Source organism: Odocoileus virginianus, chromosome 4, assembly GCF_023699985.2.
Source record: "Odocoileus virginianus isolate 20LAN1187 ecotype Illinois chromosome 4, Ovbor_1.2, whole genome shotgun sequence".
In the NCBI taxonomy this organism is placed as follows: domain Eukaryota; kingdom Metazoa; phylum Chordata; class Mammalia; order Artiodactyla; family Cervidae; genus Odocoileus; species Odocoileus virginianus.
In genome coordinates this window covers 75,088,242-75,111,438 of record NC_069677.1, presented here as the reverse complement: position 1 = coordinate 75,111,438, position 23,197 = coordinate 75,088,242, and the positions used below count along the sequence as shown (strand labels likewise).

Below are 23,197 nucleotides of genomic sequence, written 5' to 3'. Positions count from 1 at the left end.
ATACTTTTGACGAAACACCTGAAGAAATATCACCTAGTTCTGACTATATTTTATATAAATTCTTCGTAATTCATAGTTTTATGAATCAGTGGTTAGGATTTTAATTATTTAATATAAAATTGCACTCTTGGGCTTCCCTGGTAGCTTAGAATGTAAAGAATCTGCCTGCAGTGCAGGAGACCTGGGTTCAATTCCTGGGTTGGAAAGATCCCCTGGAGAAGAGCATGGCAACCCACTTCAGTATTCTTGCTTAAAGAATTCATGGACAGAGGAGTCTGGTGGGCTCGGGTCGATGACAGTGGAGCCTGGCAGGCTCTAGTCCATGGGGTCACAAAGAGTTGAACATGACTGAGCAACTGCCACTTTCACTTTCCACTCTTAATTTTTCTTCCGTGACTTAACAGTTTCCATACTTCTGAATTCATATATATCTTTTTCCTTCCTTCTTTGAACTTTGGTTTGTTTTCTATTCAAATAAAATTGCCCTACTTGTTTAGCTTTTTTGAGACAAATATTTTGAAAATAAGGTTAAGATTGTTAAATTTACTGTGTGTACTTAAATTTCATTATTCCTCAAATCAAGGTCAGATCTGAAACAGTTTGTTTCATTCTTCTGCATGTAGTATGTGCTAGAGAACCTCATCCAGTAATGTTCATCCTTCTGTCTAAAATGGAATGTACAGTGGTTGAAAATGGTTTAAGGTTTCATGTAAAAGTTGACTTGATCTCGGATTTTGTTGACCTCATTTATACTCTTTCCTGTGAACCATCTCTTTATTTATGGTAGCTGTTTTCTTATTCAAGGAAAGTAATATGTTTCTAAAAACAAATAGGTTTCTTAATGAATTTCCAGAATATCTAAACATAAGGCATCAGGTACACTAGAACAGAAATATTATTATCTTATGTGTCTATCTGAAATTGAGACCAAAATTAAGTTCTTTAGAACCTGAGCATAATGCTGCTGCTGCTAAGTCGTTTCAGTCATGTCTGACTCTATGCGATGCTATAGACGGCTCCTCTGTCCCTGGGATTCTCCACGCAAGAATACTGGAGTGGGTTGCCATTTCCTTCTCCATGAGCATAATGAGTTAATGTTAATTTGAATGAGTGACATGTCACTATAAAGAATCAATAGATAGGCTTTCGAATGTCTAGGATAGTAAAAAGACTGAACTTTGAATTGGTTAACCTACATCTGAGCCTGGTTCTGTCACTTACTAACCCATATGGTAAGTTAAGGGTTTTCAGAATTTTATTTTCCTCTTTCATGAAATAAGAATAGCAGTACCTCTCATCTCTGTCCTTTGAGGTTGCTTTGATGTACAAGAAAGTTAATATTAAAAGTACATACAATAAAAGGCAATACATGTCATGATAATATTGCTATAGCATTTGAAAATTGAAAGGCTTTAGATATGAATGATTTTCACAGTTATTAAAAATAGCAAGCTTCTGGGATCAGGTAGTTAAACCCCTTGCTGAAATAATAGCTGTTTTAAGCTGTTGGGTGTAATTATACAGAAAATAAGTTTTTGCATCAGATTTCATACATAACATTTATCCAGTATAAAATTGAACACAAAGCTAGTTTAGCTAAAAATGTGGATGGCATCTATTATTTAAAGATAACAATTCAGATGGAAAAGAAATATTTTTATTTTCAGTAATGTTTTATCAGTCAGTTGGTTTCATTTACATTAGGTATTATCTAAAGTGCTAAGCAAATAATGACACCAAATATTAATATGCTAGTCAATAAATTATTGTGGTAGTAAACTAATTATTTCTGCCAGAGTACTGTTTTCAGCATTAATTTCTTTATGAAACAGTGAGTAATCTTTGTGACTACTTTATTCATGGAATATTAATATCAAAATATCTAATTAATGAGCTTCAACTAAAGTCTGGAAATTAATCATTGTCCAGATTAACTGTTTAGTCTTAAAATAACCTGCATTTCTTATGTAATCAGAATGTTTAGGAAGTCAATTCCATTTGTGGCTGATGTTCTGTATTGGGTTAATAGTAACCTTTGGCTAATGTAAAGAATTCTTTTTTCTTGTTTATATTATGTAAATTTGTTTACAGTTAGGGGTTTGTTTAGCCAGTTAGAGCTTTTAACCTAAGTCTCTAAATCAGTCAGCTTGGTTTATGACAAGCTGGTTGTCCTTTTTCTGCATCGTGTTTACATTTTTATAACTCTAGACTCCCAGCTTTTTCTCCTGAGGGCAGGGGAAATTGAAGATAGTATTACTTAATTAGAGGTTTTAAGGAAAGGTTTGTCATTAAAACTAAAATTTTGAGCTATTTATATACTTTATTCAAGTCACCTAACATTAGTTTTCATGATAATGCATAGAATTAAAATTTGTAGGGAGTATTTCTTTAGTCAATATGTTTTATATTTCAAACAGCATTTACTTTTTAAAATTTACTACTTTGCCTTTATTCTTTCTGTAATATCTACTCTGTTTTGATGGTTTATTTTATATGGTTTGCCACTTCTTTAATGAAGTTACTGACTTTCGTGTTTTAATCTATGCTACTTTCTACTTTTAGCTTTTGTCACATTGACGACTAGTATTTCATGATTGAAATATCTACATATTTTACTTGGAACAAAGATTCTTAACCTCAGACTTCCAAGAAATCTTTGAAATCTTCCCCTCCAGTTATATACTTTATGTTATGTGCCTTTCTGTGAAATAGGACCATAACTTTCTTTGAATTCTCAGATACATTTATGACTGCCTAAAATTTGGTTCATAGACTTTAGAGAACTAGGTGGTCCTTTAGTCTTAAAGATAATTTATAATGATAGCATCCTTGCAGAATATGTGTAATAGAGATAGTGTAGAGATATAGGCTCACTCATTTTTATTTTAAAAAAATTTCCCCCCTTTTAACTATTAAATTCAGGACAGAAACAATATGGTGAGTTTAAGTCCCTGCTACATGTGTGAAATGCACTAAACTGCCTGGTATGTGAATTTGTCTTTGATATTCATTGTTTAATAAGTTAAATTCAAGTTGTACTTCACATGTGTATGAATATAGCTACTTAGTTTTTGTCCATCAGCTATTTCAATTTATACTGGTTCCTCTTGGCTTTGGTAGCAATTTAGTAACCTCTAATCTTTTGTGTTTATTGTTTTGCTGTGATATGATTTTTATATCAATTGCATGTAAATGTTTAAAATAAGTCACCTGTTTTTGACTGTTATTAACAAAATTTGGATTTGAAAAAATAACTTCAGGCTACATGGAAACTGTTTCAGCAACACAATAGTGATATATGCTGACAAAGTATTATAAATACATTGTGATATAATCTCATATTCTATATTATATTTTATAGATTCTGTCTCATTAATTTTGTCTCTGTCAAAATTTGATAATGGAAATGTTTCTCATCACTTACAAAATAATGATATTCTCACTGAGCTTATTTAATAGTTCCAGATTGAGCACTATGACATTTTTTTCTTTTCCAGAATATAAATCAAAAGCCAGTAGTTCTTCGAAAGAGAAGACAGAGAATAAAAATAGAAGCAAACTGGGATCTCTTCTATTATAGGTAAACTTTAGGCCTCTTTTCCAGTTAATTAAACGTAGCATTGCTCTTAGAAAAATCATGACAGTTTTTTGTTTGTTTGTTTTTGCCTGGATGCAGTGCTTTATGCTATCAGGGTCAAGAATTATAGCTGTTAAGATTGGTATGATTAAAAAAGAAAGATTGATGTGATTAGTGATGCTTTCATAAAATTAAGACTTTTTATAGAGTGTTGGTAGTCTGACGGCCCAAAAGAACTTTTAGAATTATTAAGGCTTAGAGATGGTTACTTTAAAACACTTTATTATGGCTTAGATATAACTGTAACTTCTTTAAGCCTCATTGGAAATACAGTCTTAAAAGAGCTGGATGATAAAAACATAAGGAGACCTGTGGGAAATGGACATCCAGTGAGCTGACCTCATATACTTTTCCAGCCTTTCTAATATGGTAGCTTCTCCTCCCCATCTACTGTTTCATCCCACCCCCTCCCAGCACCCTCCATCTTAAAACCCTCATACTCACAGTTATACCACATTGAAGGACTTTGAAACATTCGACGGGAGTTTGCAAAAACTTTTTTGAGAAAATTCACAGTACTCAGTCTGGAAGCTGCTATTGATTATATAGTGGAAAATAAGTGCTTTAGAATCTTCCCACAGTACTTTATGAGTGTAGTATGTTTATAATACAGCCTTAAGAATAGTCCTTGGTTTTCTTCTGGAATTTCTCAGGTATGTTGTCCTCCCTAGAATTCCCTTGAAATTCTGGTATCAGACTTTTTAGGAGGATTGCAGGTTAAAAATGAGTGGTAGGAAGGCAACCATTCAGACTTGAATTCAAATTTATTATGATAGTTAAATAATTGCAGGAATAAAAGAAAGGTATTTTGAAAATACCATCAGAGGTTGGCAGTTTAGTAGTATTTTTTCTTGGATAGTTTGTAAGGTTCTAATCTGGAATATTGCTCATCCCACACACTTCCACACTCAATAATCCGGAAATTCTTATCCCCAACCTGTAGTGTCATATCTATTTATAATTCTTTTCTTAATTTAAATTAGCAATAAATATTAAAATTGTAGTATCAGTTCCTTGTTTTGAAATCCTTAGAGATTTGTTTTATGGTTTGGCTTCATTTTTTTCCCCTTCACCATTTTATAATGAAAACTTTCAAATGTTCAGAAACAGTTAAAGAATTTTACCTGTGTACTGGTGTCTGAAATTTTACTATTAATATTTTACCATACTAACTTTACAGAGATTTTATTTTCTTTATTTTTGTTTGCTAACATTTATTAATTCTCCTGTTGCTTATTATAAATTATTGTTAGTGATATTTGTAGATTTTTTTAAATTATTGCTTTCCACTATTTTCTGATTACATGTATATCTAGGTTTGGTCAGGACCATGCCAGGTCAAACTTAATTTGGAATTTCAAAACACGAGAAGAATTGAGAGATAGTCTTGAATCTGAAATGAGAGCATTTAATATTGATAGAGAGCTTGGTAGTGCTAATGTTATCTCCTGGAACCACCATGAATTTGAGGTAAATTTTAATTTTTGTAATGTATTTATTTTTTTAAAGTATTAGTTTGGAGTTATGCTTTTTTTAAATTTGTAATTGGTTAATGTATATCTCTCCCTTTCACTTATAATTTTATACAGGAAATATTGGAAAACTTTCACTTTGCCTGAGACAAATGAAAAATTAATTTTGTTAAGTACCTAAGTTTTGTACCTGAAAATCATGTAGGAGTTTTAATAAATTTGATCCTATGCATTCTAGATCTGTTCTGTGCTCATTTTCTTTCCCTTTAGAGTCTTTGCTGAAACATAGTCTGTTCCTCTTATTCCTCTTACCTTGTTCAATAGACTTTTTGTGTTATTTTAATTCTGAATGTGGCCTTTTTTTTGCTGCTCTGTTAAAATAGTGATGTGAATAATGACAAAATAACAAGAAACATGGTGGTATATTGTCTCTTATGTGTCTAAATTTTTGTTATAGCTGTAAATTTGATCATGTTCATGATTCTGCTGACTTTGCTCTTTAACCCAACTGCATTTCATAAACTTACTGATAATTTGTTATTGCTTATTGCCTCCCCTTTGAAAAACCTTTCTTTACTTTGGTTTTGGGAATCTATATTCTCGGGGATTTTCTCCTTCACTGTCCCTTCTGCCTCCTTTGCTCATTTTTCCTTACTGTTCAACTGCTAAATGTTGGTTGGCCCTGAAGGATCAGTTCTTGGTCTTCTTTTTCATTTATATTTATTGACTCAGTGCTCTCATCCATCCTCATGGGCCTTTTTTGTTGTTGTTACTTAGGGATGGAGAAAGTAATTATTTCAGCAAAGTAATGCTCAAAATTCTCCAAACCAGGCTTCAGCAGTATATGAACTGTGAAATTCCAGATGTTCAAGCTGGGCTAAGAAAAGGCAGAGGAACCAGAGATCAAATTGCCAACATCTGTTGGATCATCAAAAAAGCAAGAGAGTACCAGAAAAACACCTACTTTTGCTTTATTGACTACACCAAAGCCTTTGACTCTGTGGATCACAAAAACTGTGGGAAATTCTTAAGAGAGATGGGAATAGCATCTTAATAAATGGAGTTGAACAAATTGAAACTCAGAATTTATGGGAAAAAATGAAATGGATATACATAGATATTTTATATTGTATAGTTTATAATTTTAGACAATAGTCATTTTAGGCTTTGGTAAAAGAATTTTGATAATCTGGTCAAGAAATTCATTTTTACAGTTGTTCGCAAATCTTTGCTTGAGACAGACCCCAGTTCCAGATTTTAGGCTAGTCCCTCACATATTAATTCCAATATGTAACCTGGGCATATGGAGAATGAATACTATATAAAAATGAATAGTATAAAAAAAGTCATAAAATATAGTTGATGTGTTGGGAGATCAAGGAAGGCCCTAAGTACCATGTATGAGTTTGGCAAACTGTGTATGGTGTGTGATCATTTACTTTTTGCTTAGTTGTAGCCAGATTGTTTCTGTATGGTATTTTGGTATTCTCTTCCCTTAAATTTTCTTAGACACTATATAGTCCTGTGACAGCTTTTATTTGAAAGCTTTGCATTCATAAAACTAGTGTGGAATTCTGACTCTCAACATTTGACTGAATTATTAAGTCATATTAATTATAATTAATTACCAGATATTTTAAGAAATGATTTTTTTTTTGTTAAAGACTATCTCATCAGGAAAGAAGAAAGCTCTGAATAGGAAGAATTTTAAGAAATGATTGTGTGAAAACTGCCAAAAATGTAAACTATAATAATGTAATTTGCTTTTATTAATAAAGGTTAAATATGAGTGCTTGGCAGAGGAGATCAAAATAGGTGATTATTACCTGAGATTACTATTGGAGGAAGATGAGAATGAAGACAGTGGATCAATTAAACGATCGTAAGCTACTCTTCATAGCTTGTTATACTTGTTTTCACTGTTAGTCTCATGGTTAATTTGATTGTGAATTTTTTTTTTAATCTAGGTATGAATTTTTCAATGAACTTTATCACCGTTTCCTGCTCACCCCAAAAGTAAACATGAAGTGTTTATGTTTACAAGCCCTTGCTATTGTTTATGGCAGATGTCATGAAGAAATAGGACCTTTTACAGATACGAGATATATCATTGGAATGTTAGAAAGGGTAAGGATGTCATTAAAAGAAACTGCTGTTTGATAACGTCATTGGAGTATATGTTAAATTTTCAGAGCTAAAGTTCTATTTGATCATGTTGCTGCCAGAACTTTCTACCTGAATTTTTCTGTTGTTTACATTATACTTATTTAAATATAAGTTAGGAAAACAGGAAAATAAATAATGGGTTACCATTTGTCCATGTCAGTTTACTTTTTTTAGTTGCTGCTTGTGAACTTTAGTGACCTATTTCCCAATCTTTAAGTATAGATGAACTGGACAGGTGTATAAAAGAAATAGTGACTTTTAGAGTTGAATATTCTTTTGAAACGGACATTTTGGAAGAATCTTAAATGATGCTAGCATACTAAGCTTCAAAGTGTGAAAACTGTAAAACTTTTAGAAAGGGAAACTTGAGTTAGCATAGTTTTGGAGTGTTGTTTTTTTTTTAATTTAATAAAGTTTGTTTAACATTTGAGCAAGGTGAGACAAGAACAAACTGACCTATTCATCCATTATACAGCTCAAATTTGAGCATTACTTACCTCTATAATTTATACATCTTATTCTTTCATTTGTGTTTACATTCCTTTTAACAATTTAAATTTCAGTGTTTCAGCCTTCAAATCATTTCACCAGTTTTTAAAATGGTCATCGGTGCTTGCTATAATTGCCTTAATTCTCAGCCATGCTTTGTGGGATAGAAAACTGGTTCTGAGTAAGTTCAGAGAACAGACCCAGGAAATAACCAGATGAAAATTCTTTATTTTGCTGTTACACCAAATTTCACAATTGAATTTTAATTCACTTTTATTCCAGTGACCCTGAGTACTTGTGACATAGCATTTGTGTTTTAGGCAGATAAATTTTTCCTTATTGTGTTCATGATTATGTGATTTATGTGAGATATCACTAATCAATTGTTTAGAATTTTTACTTGAGAGTATCATTTGGGCCAATTTTTTCATTTACTTCAGTTTTTAATATGCATTCTTAAAGGCTATGTATTAATCTGTTTATGACTTAAAGTATCTGCCTTTCTAGAGAAATTAGACATGTTTTATAAAGTTACAAAAAAATGTAAGACATTGAGGAATTGGAATTATTGACAGTCTTCTCTGATATTCTTTGTTTACAGGATGATGTTATTTCTTCTTGGCTGTTGGTTGGCTTTGTCCAGTGATGATAATGTCTTAATCTGTGTTTGTATTTATTCACTTCTGACTAAATTCTCGTTTATTTCAATAGTGTACAGATAAACTTGAACGGGATAGGTTGATCCTCTTCCTTAACAAGTTGATCCTTAATAAGGTACAGAATTTTGCATAAATATGCTGCTGTTCCCAAGTTAAGTCACACATATGTAAAGAAGATAAATGATTACAGTTGGGATTAATTATCAAGACATGGTTCTTGTCTCATTTTCTCTTTTTAGATCAGGAAACTCTGTGTGCACTCAACTGTTGAAGGGAAAAGTTCTTGCCAAATGTTCATTTGTTTTTGTTTAAACTGACACTGACTTGCTTAATTTCATTCTCATTTTTAGTAAATAATGCAGATTTTTTTAATGAAATAAAATAAGTCCTATGAAAATTTAATTTCAATTGTAATCTCTTCTAACTTCTAAGAAATTACCAGTTTTTATCTTGCTGACAAAAACAAACTGGAATTAAAACTTTTTAATATACTAGATTCTACTTCTAATTATAGAATAATCTATTTATTAATAAAAAAAAATACTGGCAAGATGGAGGATAGCTATAGAACCAGAGTTTATTCCACCCAGTCTTTATTTTTGTTTTGTTCAGAACATACTTAAGTAAAAATTCTTTATGTGAACTCTCTGTAATATTGTTTTGCCTTTTTAACTTTTATCTAAATTGATACTCCTTGAACACAAAATTCTGAAAATACTAAGTAATATCATTTACATATTAGTTTTTCCAAAGAGGTTCCACATATTCCACATATATATTTGATATATTCCACATAAAGGGTTCTCTTCTATGAGAACCTTTTAGGTAGTCATATCTGTTGGAGAGAAAGATTTTAAATTGTGTAAACATGTTTCTGTGTTTCAGAAAAATGTTAAGGACCTGATGGATTCAAATGGAATTAGAATCCTTGTGGATTTGCTTACCCTTGCACACCTCCATGTAAGCCGAGCTACAGTACCACTGCAGGTATGCATGCTTATCTAGATTTCATAAGTTTAACCTTCTTTGAATATGAATTTAGGGTCAAAAGAATCATGACCTCAGATCAAAAGTATCTGGGACAACATTAAACCAGTACCTGCATTCACATTATAGGGGTCCCAGAAGGAGAAGAGAGAGAGAGGAAAAGGACCTGAGAAAACATTTGAAAAGATAATAGCTGAAAACTTCCCTAACCTGAGGGCTTCCCTGGTAACTCAGAGGGTAAAGAATCCACCTGCAATATGGGAGACCTGGGTTTGGTCCCTGGAGAAGGGAATGGCAAGCAACTCAAGTATTCTTGCCAGGAGAATTCCATGGACAGAGTCGCCTGGTGGGCTACAGTCCATGGGGTCACGAAGAGTCAGATATGACTGAGCAATTTAGGCTTACCCTAACGTGGGAAGGGAAATAGTTAACCAAGTCCACGAGGCACAGAGTCCCACGTAGGATAAACCCAAGGAGGAACATATGAGACACATAGTAACCAAACTGACAAAAATTAAAGATAAAGGTAAAATATTAAAAACAACAAGGGAAAAATGAGAACATGCAAGACAACTCCCATCAGGCTATCAGCTGATTTCTCAGCAGAAATTCTTCAAGCCAAAAGGGAATGGCATAATATATTTAAAGTGACGGAAAGGAAGAACCTGCAACCTTTTTGGGTGGAATATTCTTCCCAGCAAGACTCTCCTTCAGATCTGATGAATCAAAAGCCTTCTAGAGAAGCCAAAGTTAAGAGAATTCAGCCTTACAACAAATGCTAAAGAAACTTCTCTAGGCAGGAAACAAGAGAAGGAAAGGACCTACCTACAGAAAATAAATCCAGAACAACTAAGAAAATAATAGGATCATACATACTGATAATTACCTTCAATATAAATGGATAAAATGCACCAAGCAAAAGACATAAACTGGCTGAGCAGATGAAAACATATGCATGTATGCACTTTTACTTACCATATCACTCTGCTTGAACCCCCCCAAATTATATATAATTATTTTATATTGTTAGGTTAATCATGTTTCCATTATGGCTTGCAGTTGTAATTACCCATGATTATATAACTGTTACTCAATACCATTGTCTGATGATTAGTCATCAGAAAAATAACAGAACTCTATATCATCAAAACTACAATTTAACTGAAAGACTTCTTCTGATACCTAACTTAGAGAAAGGATCTATACTTATCTCATTGGTGATACTTTCAGTGTTAATGTTAAAGTTTTGTTTAATCTTCTTGTTTGAGGAGGTGGGTAGAATTGTGTACAAAAGTGATATTTCAATATTCAGTTCAGTCGCTCAGTCGTGTCCAACTCTCTGCAACCCCATGAACCACAGCACGCCAGGCCTCCCTGTCCATCACCAACTCCCAGAGTCCACCCAAACCCATGTCCATTGAGTCGGTGATGCCGTCCAACCATCTAATCCTCTGTCATCCCCTTCTCCTCCTTCCCTCAATCTTTTCTAACATCAGGGTCTTTTCCAGTGAGTCAGCTCTTCCCATCAGGTGGCCAAAGGATTGGAGTTTCAGCTTCAGCATCAGTCCTTCCAATGAACACCCAGGACTGATCTCCTTTAGGATGAACTGGTTGGATCTCCTTGCAGTCCAAGGGAATCTCAAGAGTCTTCTCCAACACCACACTTCAAAAGCATCAGTTCTTTGGCACTCAGCTTTCTTAATAGTCCAACTTTCACATCCATACACGACCACTGGAAAAACCATAGCCTTGACTAGATGGACCTTTGTAGACAAAGTAATGTCTCTGCTTTTTAATATGCTGTCTAGGTTGGTCATAACTTTCTTTCTAAGGAGTAAGCGTCTTTTAATTTAATGGCTGCAATCAACATCTGCAGTGATCTTGGAGCGCCCCAAAATAAAGTCTGACACTGTTTCCACTGTTTCCCCATCTATTTCCCATGAAGTGATGGGACCGGGTACCATGATCTTAGTTTTCTGAGTGTTGAGCTTTAAGCCAACTTTTCAGTCTCCTCTTTCACTTTCATTAAGAGGCCCTTTAGTTCTTCTTCACTTTCTGCCATAAGGGTGGTGTCATCTGCATATCTGAGGTTATTGATATTTCTCCCTGCAATCTTGATTCCAGCTTGTGCTTCCTCCAGCTCAGCATTTCTCATGATGTACTCTGCATGTAAGTTAAATAAACAGGGTGACAGTATACAGCCTTGACGTACTCCTTTCCCGATTTGGAACCAGTCTGTTGTTCCATGTCCAGTTCTCACTGTTGTTTCCTGACCTGCATACAGGTTTCTCAAGAGGCAGGTCAGGTGGTCTGGTATTCCCATCTCTTTCAGAAGTTTCCACAGTTTATGTGATCCACACAGTCAAAGGCTTTGGCATAGTCAATAAAGCAGAAACAGCATTTTCTATTATTGGGTACAAGTAATAGTAATTATAACACTTGAATTTCAATGTACTAGGTACTATTCTGGTACACAAAATGTAATAACTCTCTAAGTCCCATGATAGCCCTCCCATTTTACACATGAGTTAAAGGAACAACAGAGAGGCTAAGTAGGTTGTCCAAGATCACCTAATAATGGACAGAGCCAGAGTTAGAAGCCAGAGTCTGTGTTCTTAACTACTTTCCTATACTTCTGTGTGAGTCTCACTGAAAGCTGATAGTAATGAGGGTATTTAAATCATGTTTTAATAAAATATACTAAGTACATAAAAATTTTATCCTAGATTCTCATAAACAATGGTGTATGAAATTGAAAGAATTACCTGTCATGAGGTAGATTGAAAGTAACTATTTAAAACAACTGAAAACCTTCCTGTTTAACTCTTTGACCTCAGGTGTTTGTTGAAATTTTCAGTTGGTGTAATTTTTTCCCTCAAAAGAACTTTAATATTTTAAGCATTGTGTTTTTGGTTAATGGCCCATGTTTGATTATATAGCTATTTACAGTATTCTTTGCTACTAAAATTTTAGTGTCCTGATAATTTATTACTGGGTTTCCTTGGTGGCTCAGATGGTAGAGAATCTGCCTGCAAAGCAGGAGACCCAGGTTTGATCCCTGAATCAGGAAGATCCCCTGGAGAAGGGAATGGCTACCCACTCTAGTATTGTTGTCTGGAGAATTCCATGGACAGAGGAGGCTAGTGGGCTACAACCATGGGTTCGCAGAGAGTCAGACACTAGTGAGCGACTAATACTTACTAATCAGGCATATAGTTGGTCTTTGAATTTAGCATAGATTGCCAAGTGAATTGAGGAAACTGTTTACTTCAAATGTGTAATAAAAGGTAGCATTTTAGTACTATTAGGTATCTAATTCTCCACTCTTAAAATCAGGTAATTTAAATTTTAGATGGATTTCTAAAGATATATAAACTCAAGAAATTACTACTGTTTAACTTTTTATGATATCTGTCCCCTTAGACTTCTGCCTTGAAAAATAACTAAATCCTTTTAAAACTTAGAGCAATGTGATTGAAGCTGCTCCAGATATGAAGAGAGAGAGTGAAAAGGAATGGTATTTTGGCAATGCAGACAAAGAAAGGAGTGGGCCATATGGATTTCATGAGGTATGTGTTTCAGAGAAACTTTTCATGGAAGTCTTAGACTTTTTAATGTTCTCCTGTTTAGCACATATAGAGATGTGTAGTATTTTAAATCTGTGATTTAATTTACTATCATCAGTTCCAATGACTTCATTTCCATTTGAAAGACTCACATATCTAGACACACAAACACACACAACCATGTCTTCAGTTTTTAGCGGTTTAAAGCTGTTGGGACTTCCATAGTGGTTCAGTGATTAGTGTTCTGTGCTCCCACTATAGGGAGCCCAGGTTTGATCCCTGGTGTGGGAACTTAAGCTCCCCCGTGCCATGGCATGGTCAGTCAATCAATCAATAAAAGTATTTCAAGAGGAATGCACCCTCAAAATGCAATTAAACACTTTAAAAGCTGTTGTTATGGCTTTGCTAATAATTATTAGGGAAATAGAAACAAAACTCAATGAGACTCCACCTCACATTTAGAATAACCATCATTAAAAACTCCACAAATAACAGATGCTGGAGAGGGTGTGGAGAAAAGGGAACCTTCCTTCATTGTCGATGGGAATGTAAACTTGTCCAGCCACTGTAAAAAACAGTGTGGAGTTTCTGCAAAAAACTAAAAACAGAGTTGCCATATGATCTGGCAGTCTCACTTCTGGGCACATATCCAAACAAAACTGTAATTCAAAAGGTACATGCACCTATATGTTCATAGCATCACTATTCACAGTAACCAAGACATGAAAATAACCTAAATGTCCATTGACAGATGGGTGGATAAAGAACAACACATGTAACACATGGTGCATAAATTCAATGGAATACTACTCAACCAGAAAGAAGAATACAATAATGCCATTTGTAGGAACATGGGTGCAAGTAGAGATTATCATGCTAAGTGAAATGTGTCAGAAAGAGATACTGTATAGCACTTATATGTGGAATCTAAATAGGACACAAATGAACTTATATATGAAACCTAAGCAGACTCAGAGACTTGTGGTTGTCAAGGAGGGAAAAAAGTGGGGGAGGGATGGATTGGGAGTTTGGAATTAGCAGATGCAAAGTAGCATATATATAATAGAAGGGATAAACAGCAAGGTCCTACTGTATAGCACAGGGAACTATGTTCAAGATCCTGTGACAAACCATAATGGAAGAGTATATATGTATAACAGAATGTACTTTGCTGTATAGCAGAAATTAACATTATAAATCAAGTATACTTCAATAAAAACTTATTAAGAAAATAAAAATTAAAGTTTTGAGGTAGTGCTCAGGTTTTTAATGACTTCTATATAACAATAGCTACGTTAATAATTATGTTAAACAGTAATGCTTCTTTATGGTATAAACAGGTAAGTTTTAACATGCAGTCTTAAAGTCACTGAAAATTGCATATGCAGTCCGAGAGCAGTTTCCGTCTGAACGTCTGGTGATGTTTGGTCCTTCCCTCTCTCTTTTTTTTTCTTGCTGCTGCTCCGAGTCTTTGTTTCTGTGGCAAGTGGAGGCCACTCTCCAGTTGTGGTACATGGGCTTCTCCTCGCAGTGGCCCCTCTTGTGGGGCGTGGGCCCGCGGGTGCGTGGGCTTCAGTAATCGCAGTACTTGGGCTCAGTAGTTGTGACCTGCAGGCTTTTAGTGCACCTGGGCTTCAGTAGTTTCGGCACATGGACTTAGTTACCCTGTGGCATGTGAAATTTTCCTGGACTAGGGATCGAACCCATGTTTCCTGCATTGGCAGGAGGATTCTTTACCACTGGGCCACCTGCCCTGCAGGGAAGTCCTGCCCTCCCATTCTTGACTTCCAGGCTAAGTTGGCATTTAGTCAAAGATAGTTTTATAGAAGACCAGGCCTTCTGCTTATATGTAATTCGGTTGTTTATACTCTGCCTATGGTTTTTATTATTTTGTATGTTTCTAATGCTCTGCAATTTAGCCAACTAAATGGTTATTTTCTAATATTAAACAAATTAGAATGCCTGAAGGCCTGCCAGCAAAATTTGTTGTTTTCTAATAGTGAATTTGCACATATATTTCATAGCTTTGTATTTTTTGTGAAATAAGAAACACTCAGTTCAGTTCAGTCACTCAGTCATGTCCAACTCTTTGCCACCCCATCAGCCGCAACACGCCAGGCCTCCCTGTCCATCACCAACTCCCGGAGTTCACTCAGACTCATGTCCATCGAGTCGGTGGTGCCATCCAGCCATCTCATCCTCTGTCTTCCCTGTCTCCTCCTGCCCCCAGTCCCTCCCAGCATCAGGGTCTTTTCCAGTGAGTCAACTCTTTGCGTGAGGTAGCCAAAGTATTGGAGTTTCAACTTCAGCATCAGCCCTTCCAATGAGCACCCAGGACTTATCTCCTTTAGGATGGACTGGTTGGATCTCCTTACAGTCTAGGGGACTCTCAAGAGTCTTCTCCAACACCACAGTTCAAAAGCATCAATTCTTCGGTGCTCAGCTTTCTTTGTAGCCCAACTCTCACATCCATACATGACCACTGGAAAAACCATAGCCTTGACTAGACGGACCTTTGTATACAAAGTAATGTCTCTGCTTTTTAATGTGCTGTCTAGGTTGGCCATAACTTTCCTTCCAAGGAGTAAGCGTCTTTTAATTTCATGGCTGCAGTCACTATCTGCACTGATTTTGGAGCCCAAGAAAATAAAGTCTGACACTATTTTCACTGTTTCCCCATCTATTTGCCATGAAGTGATGGGACCAGATGCCATGATCTTAGTTTTCTGAATGTTGAACTTTAAGCCAACTTTATCACTCTCCTCTTTCACTTTCATCAAGAGGCTCTTTAGTTCCTCTTCACTTTCTGCCATAAGGGTGGTGTCATCTGCATATCTGAGGTTATTGATATTTCTCCCTACAATCTTGATTCCAGCTTGTGCTTCTTCCAGCTTAGTGTTTCTCATGATGTACTCTGCATGTAAGTTAAATAAGCAGAGTGACAATATACAGCCTTGAAGTACTCCTTTTCCTATTTGGAACATTAGCAAACTTCATTTTGTTTGGTGTGCTTCTAATAATGACGCCTTTGATTCATTTAGATGCAGGAATTGTGGACCAAAGGAATGTTAAATGCAAAAACCAGATGCTGGGCTCAAGGCATGGATGGATGGCGACCACTTCAGGCAATACCCCAGCTTAAGTGGTGTCTGTTAGCCAGTGGACAGGCTGTACTAAATGAAACTGACCTTGCTACCCTGATATTGAACATGTTGATTACAATGTGTGGATATTTTCCAAGCAGGTAAAATGTAACTGAATATTTCCATGGTTAACAGGGACTCTAAAACATCTTGTTTTCCTCATTTTTATGGATGTTTTCTAAGGCATTGGATTTTTCTAGTGACTTAGAGCAAAGATTTTCCATTTGTGGCTTTTTGAGGGAATGCTCTTTTGAATTTTGGAGCTTCTTGAAACAAAATATAATGAAATAATTTGCAAATTTTATTGATAGGGTAGCTAAAAAGCAACTTCCTCTAGGAAACTTCAAATAATCTTATGAAATTGAGGGTTACTAGCTGTTCTCTATCAACAGTATAAGTTGTCATATTCATGTGATTGGGGTAGGAACATTTTGAAATAAACACACTGTAGTTTATAGTCGTGAGTGCCTAGTGCCTGCTCCTGATCTGTCAGGTTAGTCTCTCCTGGTTTAAGAACCTGAGTCTAGGCCCGTTTCTTGCCCCACTTGACTAGTGAAGGTGAGACTGTTTATCCAGTGATAGTCATAATTGTAACCCTTGCATAGAACTTTTCAATATTTGTAAAACTTGAATATATATCATCTTGTTTTGTTACTGTAATAAAGATATTTTGTCATGGGATTTACTGATTAGTTGTTGATATTATAGCACTTGAGGCTTTCATAATTCCAGTTCTCTAAAATATGAATTCAGGTCAGGCTTTAAAACATACAGTTAATATTTAGAAGTAATGTAGCATAAAAATTAAGGCCTCACCTGGAAAATACTGAGAGTAGTTAAATTAATGTTTAAATTTATGTGAAAAGGTTTGCTATGCCCTTTGGGGGGAATATCCACTGACAGTGTTTGGACAACATCAAGTTTAATCAGTTAAATAGTAAGAGCCTCTGGCTGTTCTAGGGTACTGTTTTTCAAGGAAATCTTATGGAAGGAAATGAAATCCTGTTAAGCAGTCAAATAGATTTAAACCAACATACCTAATTATGTTCCCAGATGTATGAGAGGTAAATCTTCATGAACAAAAAAATAAGGTAACATGCTTCATGCCTAGTAGAATGTCACATGCTCTGAACATACAAATCTTAATAAATGTATCAAATATTGACTGTAGAAAATACTTTTCTAGGGATCAAGATAATGCCATCATTCGGCCTTTACCCAGAGTGAAAAGATTATTGTCAGACAATGCTTGCCTTCCCCATATTATTCAGGTAAGTTACTTTTATGTAATAAACTGGAAGTAATATTTTAAGAATCATTTTCCCTTATTTAACTGTATTGTGACCACCAGTCTTTGTTTTATTGTAGTCTATTCCATTTTCAGAAAACATGAATTACCGTGGAAGGCTGTACATCCAAGAGCCTAGAATTGGGAAGGCTCCAGGCTCCAGAATTATTCTCAAAATGTTTTATTTATTATCCGTTCTTAAAAATCACAACAGCATAATAACTGAAAGGTGATATGCTGAAGTTTTTGGTGCATGACGGTGTTTTTAGGGGTACTGTTTCAGGGAAGCATACCAGCAGGCCACAGATGTAGACATGCTGGGTTTTTTGTTTTTTGTTTTTTTCTTTATTTTTTCATTTATTTTTATTAGTTGGAGGCTAATTACTTTACAATATTGTAGTGGTTTTTGCCATACATTGAGGCTAATTACTTTACAATATTGTAGTGGTTTTTGCCATACATTGACATGAATCAGCCATGGATTTACATGTATTCCCCATCCCGATCCCCCCTCTCACCTCCCTCTCCATCCCATCTGTCTGGGTCTTCCCAGTGCACCAGCCTGAGCACTTGTCTCATGCATCCAACCTGGGCTGGTGATCTGTTTCACCCTAGATAATATACATGTTTCGATGCTGATCTCTCAAAACATCCCACCCTTGCCTTCTCCCACAGAGTCCAAAATTCTGTTCTGTACATCTGTGTCTCTTTTTCTGTTTTGCATATAGGGTTATCATTACCATCTTTCTAAATTCCATATATATGTGTTAGTATACAGTATTGGTCTTTATCTTTCTGGCTTACTCCACTCTGTATAATGGGCTCCAGTTTCATCCATCTCATTAGAACTGATTCAAATGAATTCTTTTTAATGGCTGAGTAATATTTTTAAAAAATCTTCCCCAACTTCTGTTATTTAAGCATGCTGGCTTTTCAGTGTTGTGTACTCTTCTGAAGAGCACTGCATTTATTTCTTGCAGCTACCACCACCCTAGCCTAGATGTCTCTGTAGCTGCACATATGACATGGTACAAGGAGAAGGGTTTGTTTTCCATCCTGGACTCTCTCCTCATATAGATAAAGGACCGTGCCTAAAACGTGTGCCTCTGGCCAACATTTTCCAGTACTTAATAACAGAGGAAAGAAGTAGATGTAAACAAGATTGAATTTCGGGCCAGGAAGGATTGACTGAAAAACAAATTTTAAGAGATGTGGTCAGCATACCATGAAGTTTTGAGGGAAAGATATATTTTAATTAACCAAAGATTCTTGGTAATATCTGAGCAAGTATCAATAGAATGACAGAAGAAATTTATTGATAAACCTAGCTGCTTTTAAGCAGTTTGTGCCTCCTGTATTTTTCTTATACTGTTAAAAAAAAAAAAAAAGTTTCTTAGAAGCTGTTTTTGTTTTCACTTAATTTTCTATATTCTGGGAGACCTTATTCTTGCTAAGCATAGTTAGGCAGCCATAGTGTTTTTCAGGAACATTGTCTATCTACATTGCTCAGTACAGTTTTCTGTACATCATTTGACCCTAAGAGCAATAACCAGTTTTACCATCTAATACAGCTTCATGATTTTTGGAATGGTCTAGGATATAGCAAATGAATATCCTAGGTTTTCTGGTATAGTCACTATTTCAGATATTCTAGGTTGTTGCCTGTTAATTTCCATATTTTTGTTAGAGTGATATCTAATCTTAACACCATTAACTCTAGGAAAAATGCTATGTTATTGTGTCTCAGTTTTTCTTTTGTGAAATACGTCATAGTACTATTTTACTGTGTATAATTTAAATACCTTGTTGAATAGATAAGACACCAAAAACAGAAAAATTTAAATTACTTGAAGACATATGGCTCTGCAGTCTCATATACTGAATCTAGAACTTTGACCCTTAGTCTGAGCTAATACTTATTTTCATTATTGTAATTTTTTTACTGGTAGCATTTGACTCCAAATCGGGGATTCCTCAGAAGGAAGTGTTCGTAGCAAATTGAAATGTTACTTGTGTTAAGATAAAACTTACTAAATTTATCAGGTGTTTAGTCATAGCAGTACTTGACACTTTTTTTTTTACTAGTCCATATGCATTCCAGAGTTTCCAGATAGTTCCTTCAGTATTGCTAGATCAGATTTCTGGAGATGGCATCTCTTGGTGCTATCTGGCCATAGCAGCCCTGCTGGTGTCTGGCTACCCTCTTACCTTGTACTTGCACTTACACTGTTTTTTTAGTGCTGTTTCACTGAAAGCTGTGCTCTGCTCAGTTCTTTTGAGTTCTCAAATAGTCTTCAGAGGAGGCTTCATTTCAAATCAACTGACCTGAAACTAACCCAAAATGTAGCTACTCTTCTTTTTCCTTTTTTTTAAAAAAATTTACTTATTTTTTTTATTTTTATTTTCATTTTTTTCATTTATTTTTATTAGTTGGAGGCTAATTACTTTACAATATTGTAGTGGTTTTTGCCATACATTGACATGAATCAGCCATGGATTTACATGTATTCCCCATCCCGATCCCCCCTCCCATCTCCCTCTCCACCCGATCCCTCTGGGTCTTCCCATTGCACCAGCCCCGAGCACTTGTCTCATGCATCCAACCTGGGCTGGTGATCTGTTTCACTCTTGATAATATACATGTTTCGATGCTGTTCTCTTGACACATCCCACCCTCGCCTTCTCCCACAGGGTCCAAAATTCTGTTCTGTACATCTGAGTCTCTTTTTCTGTTTTGCATATAGGGTTATCATTACCATCTTTCTAAATTCCATATATATGCGTTAGTATTCTTTTTCCTTTTGTCATTAACAGAGAAGTCCATTCAGGAAGAGTCCTGCACAGAAAACAATTTTACCTCTAATCAAACAAAGCAGCTTCAGGCATTGTTGGGCTTTTAATGAATAAGCTTTGATTAATTCTCTATTTTACTATCTCTGCATTAAATCTATAAAATATTTTTCAAATCTGTTTAGAAGCTGGTAGATAAACATACTGAGTCTAATTTTAATTTTACTACTTACTGCTTGGCTTCTCTCATAGCTCAGTTGGTAAATCATCTGCCTGCAATGCAGGAGGCCCGGGTTCAGTTCCTGTGTTGGGAAGATCCTCTGGAGAAGGAAATGGCAACCCACTCCAGTATTCTTGCCTGGAGAATCCCATGGACAGAGGAGCCTGGCAGGCCACAGTCCACAGATTGCAAAAGTCGGACACGACTTAGTGACTAAACCACCACCACCACTTACTACTTAGGAGAAACTGTAACTTCAGCACATGAAATGCATAAACCTAAGATGAACGATGATGATGCAAGTTTTAATAGCCCAGTAACAAAAACGTTTTATTTCTCTTTTTAGCTACTGTTGACCTTTGATCCTATCCTTGTTGAGAAGGTTGCTATTTTGTTATACCATATTATGCAAGATAACCCACAGTTACCTCGACTTTATCTAAGTGGAGTATTTTTCTTCATCATGATGTATACAGGTTCCAATGTGCTTCCTGTTGCTCGGTAAAGACTCTAATGATAATTTATATGAAATTATTTGAATTGTACATGGACAGATTTATTAAAAATTTATATTTTGTGAGCATATCATTGCCTTTATTATATTTTTCATTTTAAGAGGTGTTTATATGTCTGAAAATTTGAAAATTAGAAGATTGGGGAAAAGCTATTCAGAATCACACCATTTTATCACATCTTACATAAAAATTGTATCACCATCTAGTATTTTAATCATACAGATTTAATATATTTTTATTGTTTTACATTTTACTTTTTTCCTAAAATTGAGTAATTTTTTCTATTATATAATTATATGACCATCATTTAAAAACTTTTCTAATTCATATAAATTCTTACCTTAAATAAAAATTCAGCAGTTTGAGAATATGGATTTACAAGTTTAAGAGCCTTTTATGGCTTTTATTTATAAAAAAAATCTGGTCTTAGTCATCAAGTTCCTACTGTATAGCACAGGGAACTATATTCAATATCCTGTGATAAACTGTAATAGAAGAATGAATGTGTGTGTATAACTGAGTCATTTCACCATACAGTATAGAGACTGGCACAACATTGTAAATCAGCTATACTTCAGAGAAGAAAAAAAAAGACCCCATCTTAGAAAATTAAGGTTATTAAATCTAAATCAGTTCCTGTACCTGATAAGTAGTTTTCTTTTTCCCCTAGATTTTTGAAGTACACACATACCAAACAAGCCTTCAAGTCAGAAGAGGTAAGCCAGATTAATCCTCTGAATATGGGACTTAATACTGGGGAACCTGTCCTGGCACAAACATTTCCTAAATTGTATATGTTTATTGGATTATAAGCACTTGAAGGCAGATACTATTTTATCCGTATTTTGCTTTCCTTGTGGTACCTTGCACAAAGAGTCTAAGCTAATGTTTTAAATGTTAAAAATAAATGTTGCCTATTAGAGTTAATATTTAAATTATAGATATGATTATAACCTGACATTTGCTATCTATGAGTGTAATTTGTTCCCTTTGTGTAAAATTTAATTAGTAGTAGTAATAAATAATTCAGTATATGCCTGAGTCTCATATAGTCAGCTTAGATTCAGTAAGACTTTCACATTCTTTTTGTTCAGATCCCGGTGTGGGAGAAGTGCTAAGTTTCTGTTTTGAGGCTACTTAGTTTTTCAGGTGCTCTCAAATATTCTTACCATTTTACTTGGGGAGGAATAATAGGAATATAAAAAAATGAGACTTTATCCAGGTCGTTTTGACAAATGTAACTTTTACCTACATTTTGCAGAAATGTTTACTGTAAATAAATAACTGAATCTTGTTTGAAATTTTGTTAGACTTTTCATGAAACATTGATTTTCAGATTTTATTGAGAGTGGTATAAATCAAAACTAGACCTCTGTTTAAGAGACTAACCAAGGAATGTTACACCACTTTGACAACAGACACAAGACCAAAACTGCATGTTTTATAGAGAAGCCAGTAAATCCCTAGAAAGTAATCTATCTACAATCTAATAATATTAAAGTGATGCCCATGGAAGTATGGTTTCCGTAGCTCTGTACTAGAAAATGAGAATAAAAAGTTTCTTAAAAAGTTGCCTCTAATGCTACCACATTAATGCAACATAAAGCACTTTTGTCATTCTTTTTTTTCCCCTTTTTTCTGTGCAGTTATGTATATGTAATCTTTTTTCAAATTTTATAGTATAAAATCATTTCACCTAACTATTTTGAATGGTTACAGCAAAACAGTATTTGTTTATAGCAGAACTCTAGATGTAGAACCAAATAATAGTGTTCTAAAAAACAGAACAGCAGTTCGTCTCCTAAAAGTTTAACAGTGAATTTATGGCTTTTATTAGTAAAAAGCCTGAAAATATTTATCATCTAATTTGTCTTTGCACTCAGTAGTAAAACCATATGTGGGCTTTTTTCACTTCTTTGTCAGATCCTAGAGGAACGAATTGTCCTCAGTTTGCCTAGAAGGAAATAAGAATAGTATTTATAGTCCCTAGGGGTTTTTTTTCCCCCCCAGTTAGGTAAAGAAATGAGTTTAAAAATTTACCATGATAAAAGTATGAACATTACCCTGACTCCATTTGGCCAACCAGAGAATATGAAGTTCTTAATACCATTAATTACAGTTACTTTTAATCGAAATTCTCCATCTAAGTTTTAGCTACACTTCATGAGGATAGGCTCTTTAAGATCTTGATTTTTCTAGACTTATTTTTGAAAACAGAAGCATGTGTTGGTTCGGAACTACTGCCAACAGTGTGATAGAATAATT

The 23,197-nt window shown here is 34.8% G+C and overlaps 1 protein-coding gene across 2 annotated transcripts in view; it reads left to right on the top strand.

Annotated features, from left to right (window-relative positions):
* The window catches only part of DNAJC13 (DnaJ heat shock protein family (Hsp40) member C13), a 153,684-nt gene that overhangs the window by 73,638 nt on the left and 56,849 nt on the right, over positions 1–23,197 (top strand). For both annotated transcript variants that reach the window (XR_011487368.1, XM_070466748.1), the window contains exons 21-31: positions 3,498–3,580; positions 4,954–5,107; positions 6,888–6,991; positions 7,077–7,236; positions 8,476–8,538; positions 9,309–9,410; positions 12,875–12,979; positions 16,018–16,220; positions 17,306–17,390; positions 20,764–20,918; positions 21,603–21,648. Coding sequence is in view for 1 of the 2 variants with exons in the window: in XM_070466748.1 (XP_070322849.1) it covers positions 3,498–3,580; positions 4,954–5,107; positions 6,888–6,991; positions 7,077–7,236; positions 8,476–8,538; positions 9,309–9,410; positions 12,875–12,979; positions 16,018–16,220; positions 17,306–17,390; positions 20,764–20,918; positions 21,603–21,648 (1,260 nt within the window). In the remaining variant the exon portion in view is untranslated. The remainder of the gene's footprint in view (positions 1–3,497; positions 3,581–4,953; positions 5,108–6,887; positions 6,992–7,076; positions 7,237–8,475; positions 8,539–9,308; positions 9,411–12,874; positions 12,980–16,017; positions 16,221–17,305; positions 17,391–20,763; positions 20,919–21,602; positions 21,649–23,197) is intronic.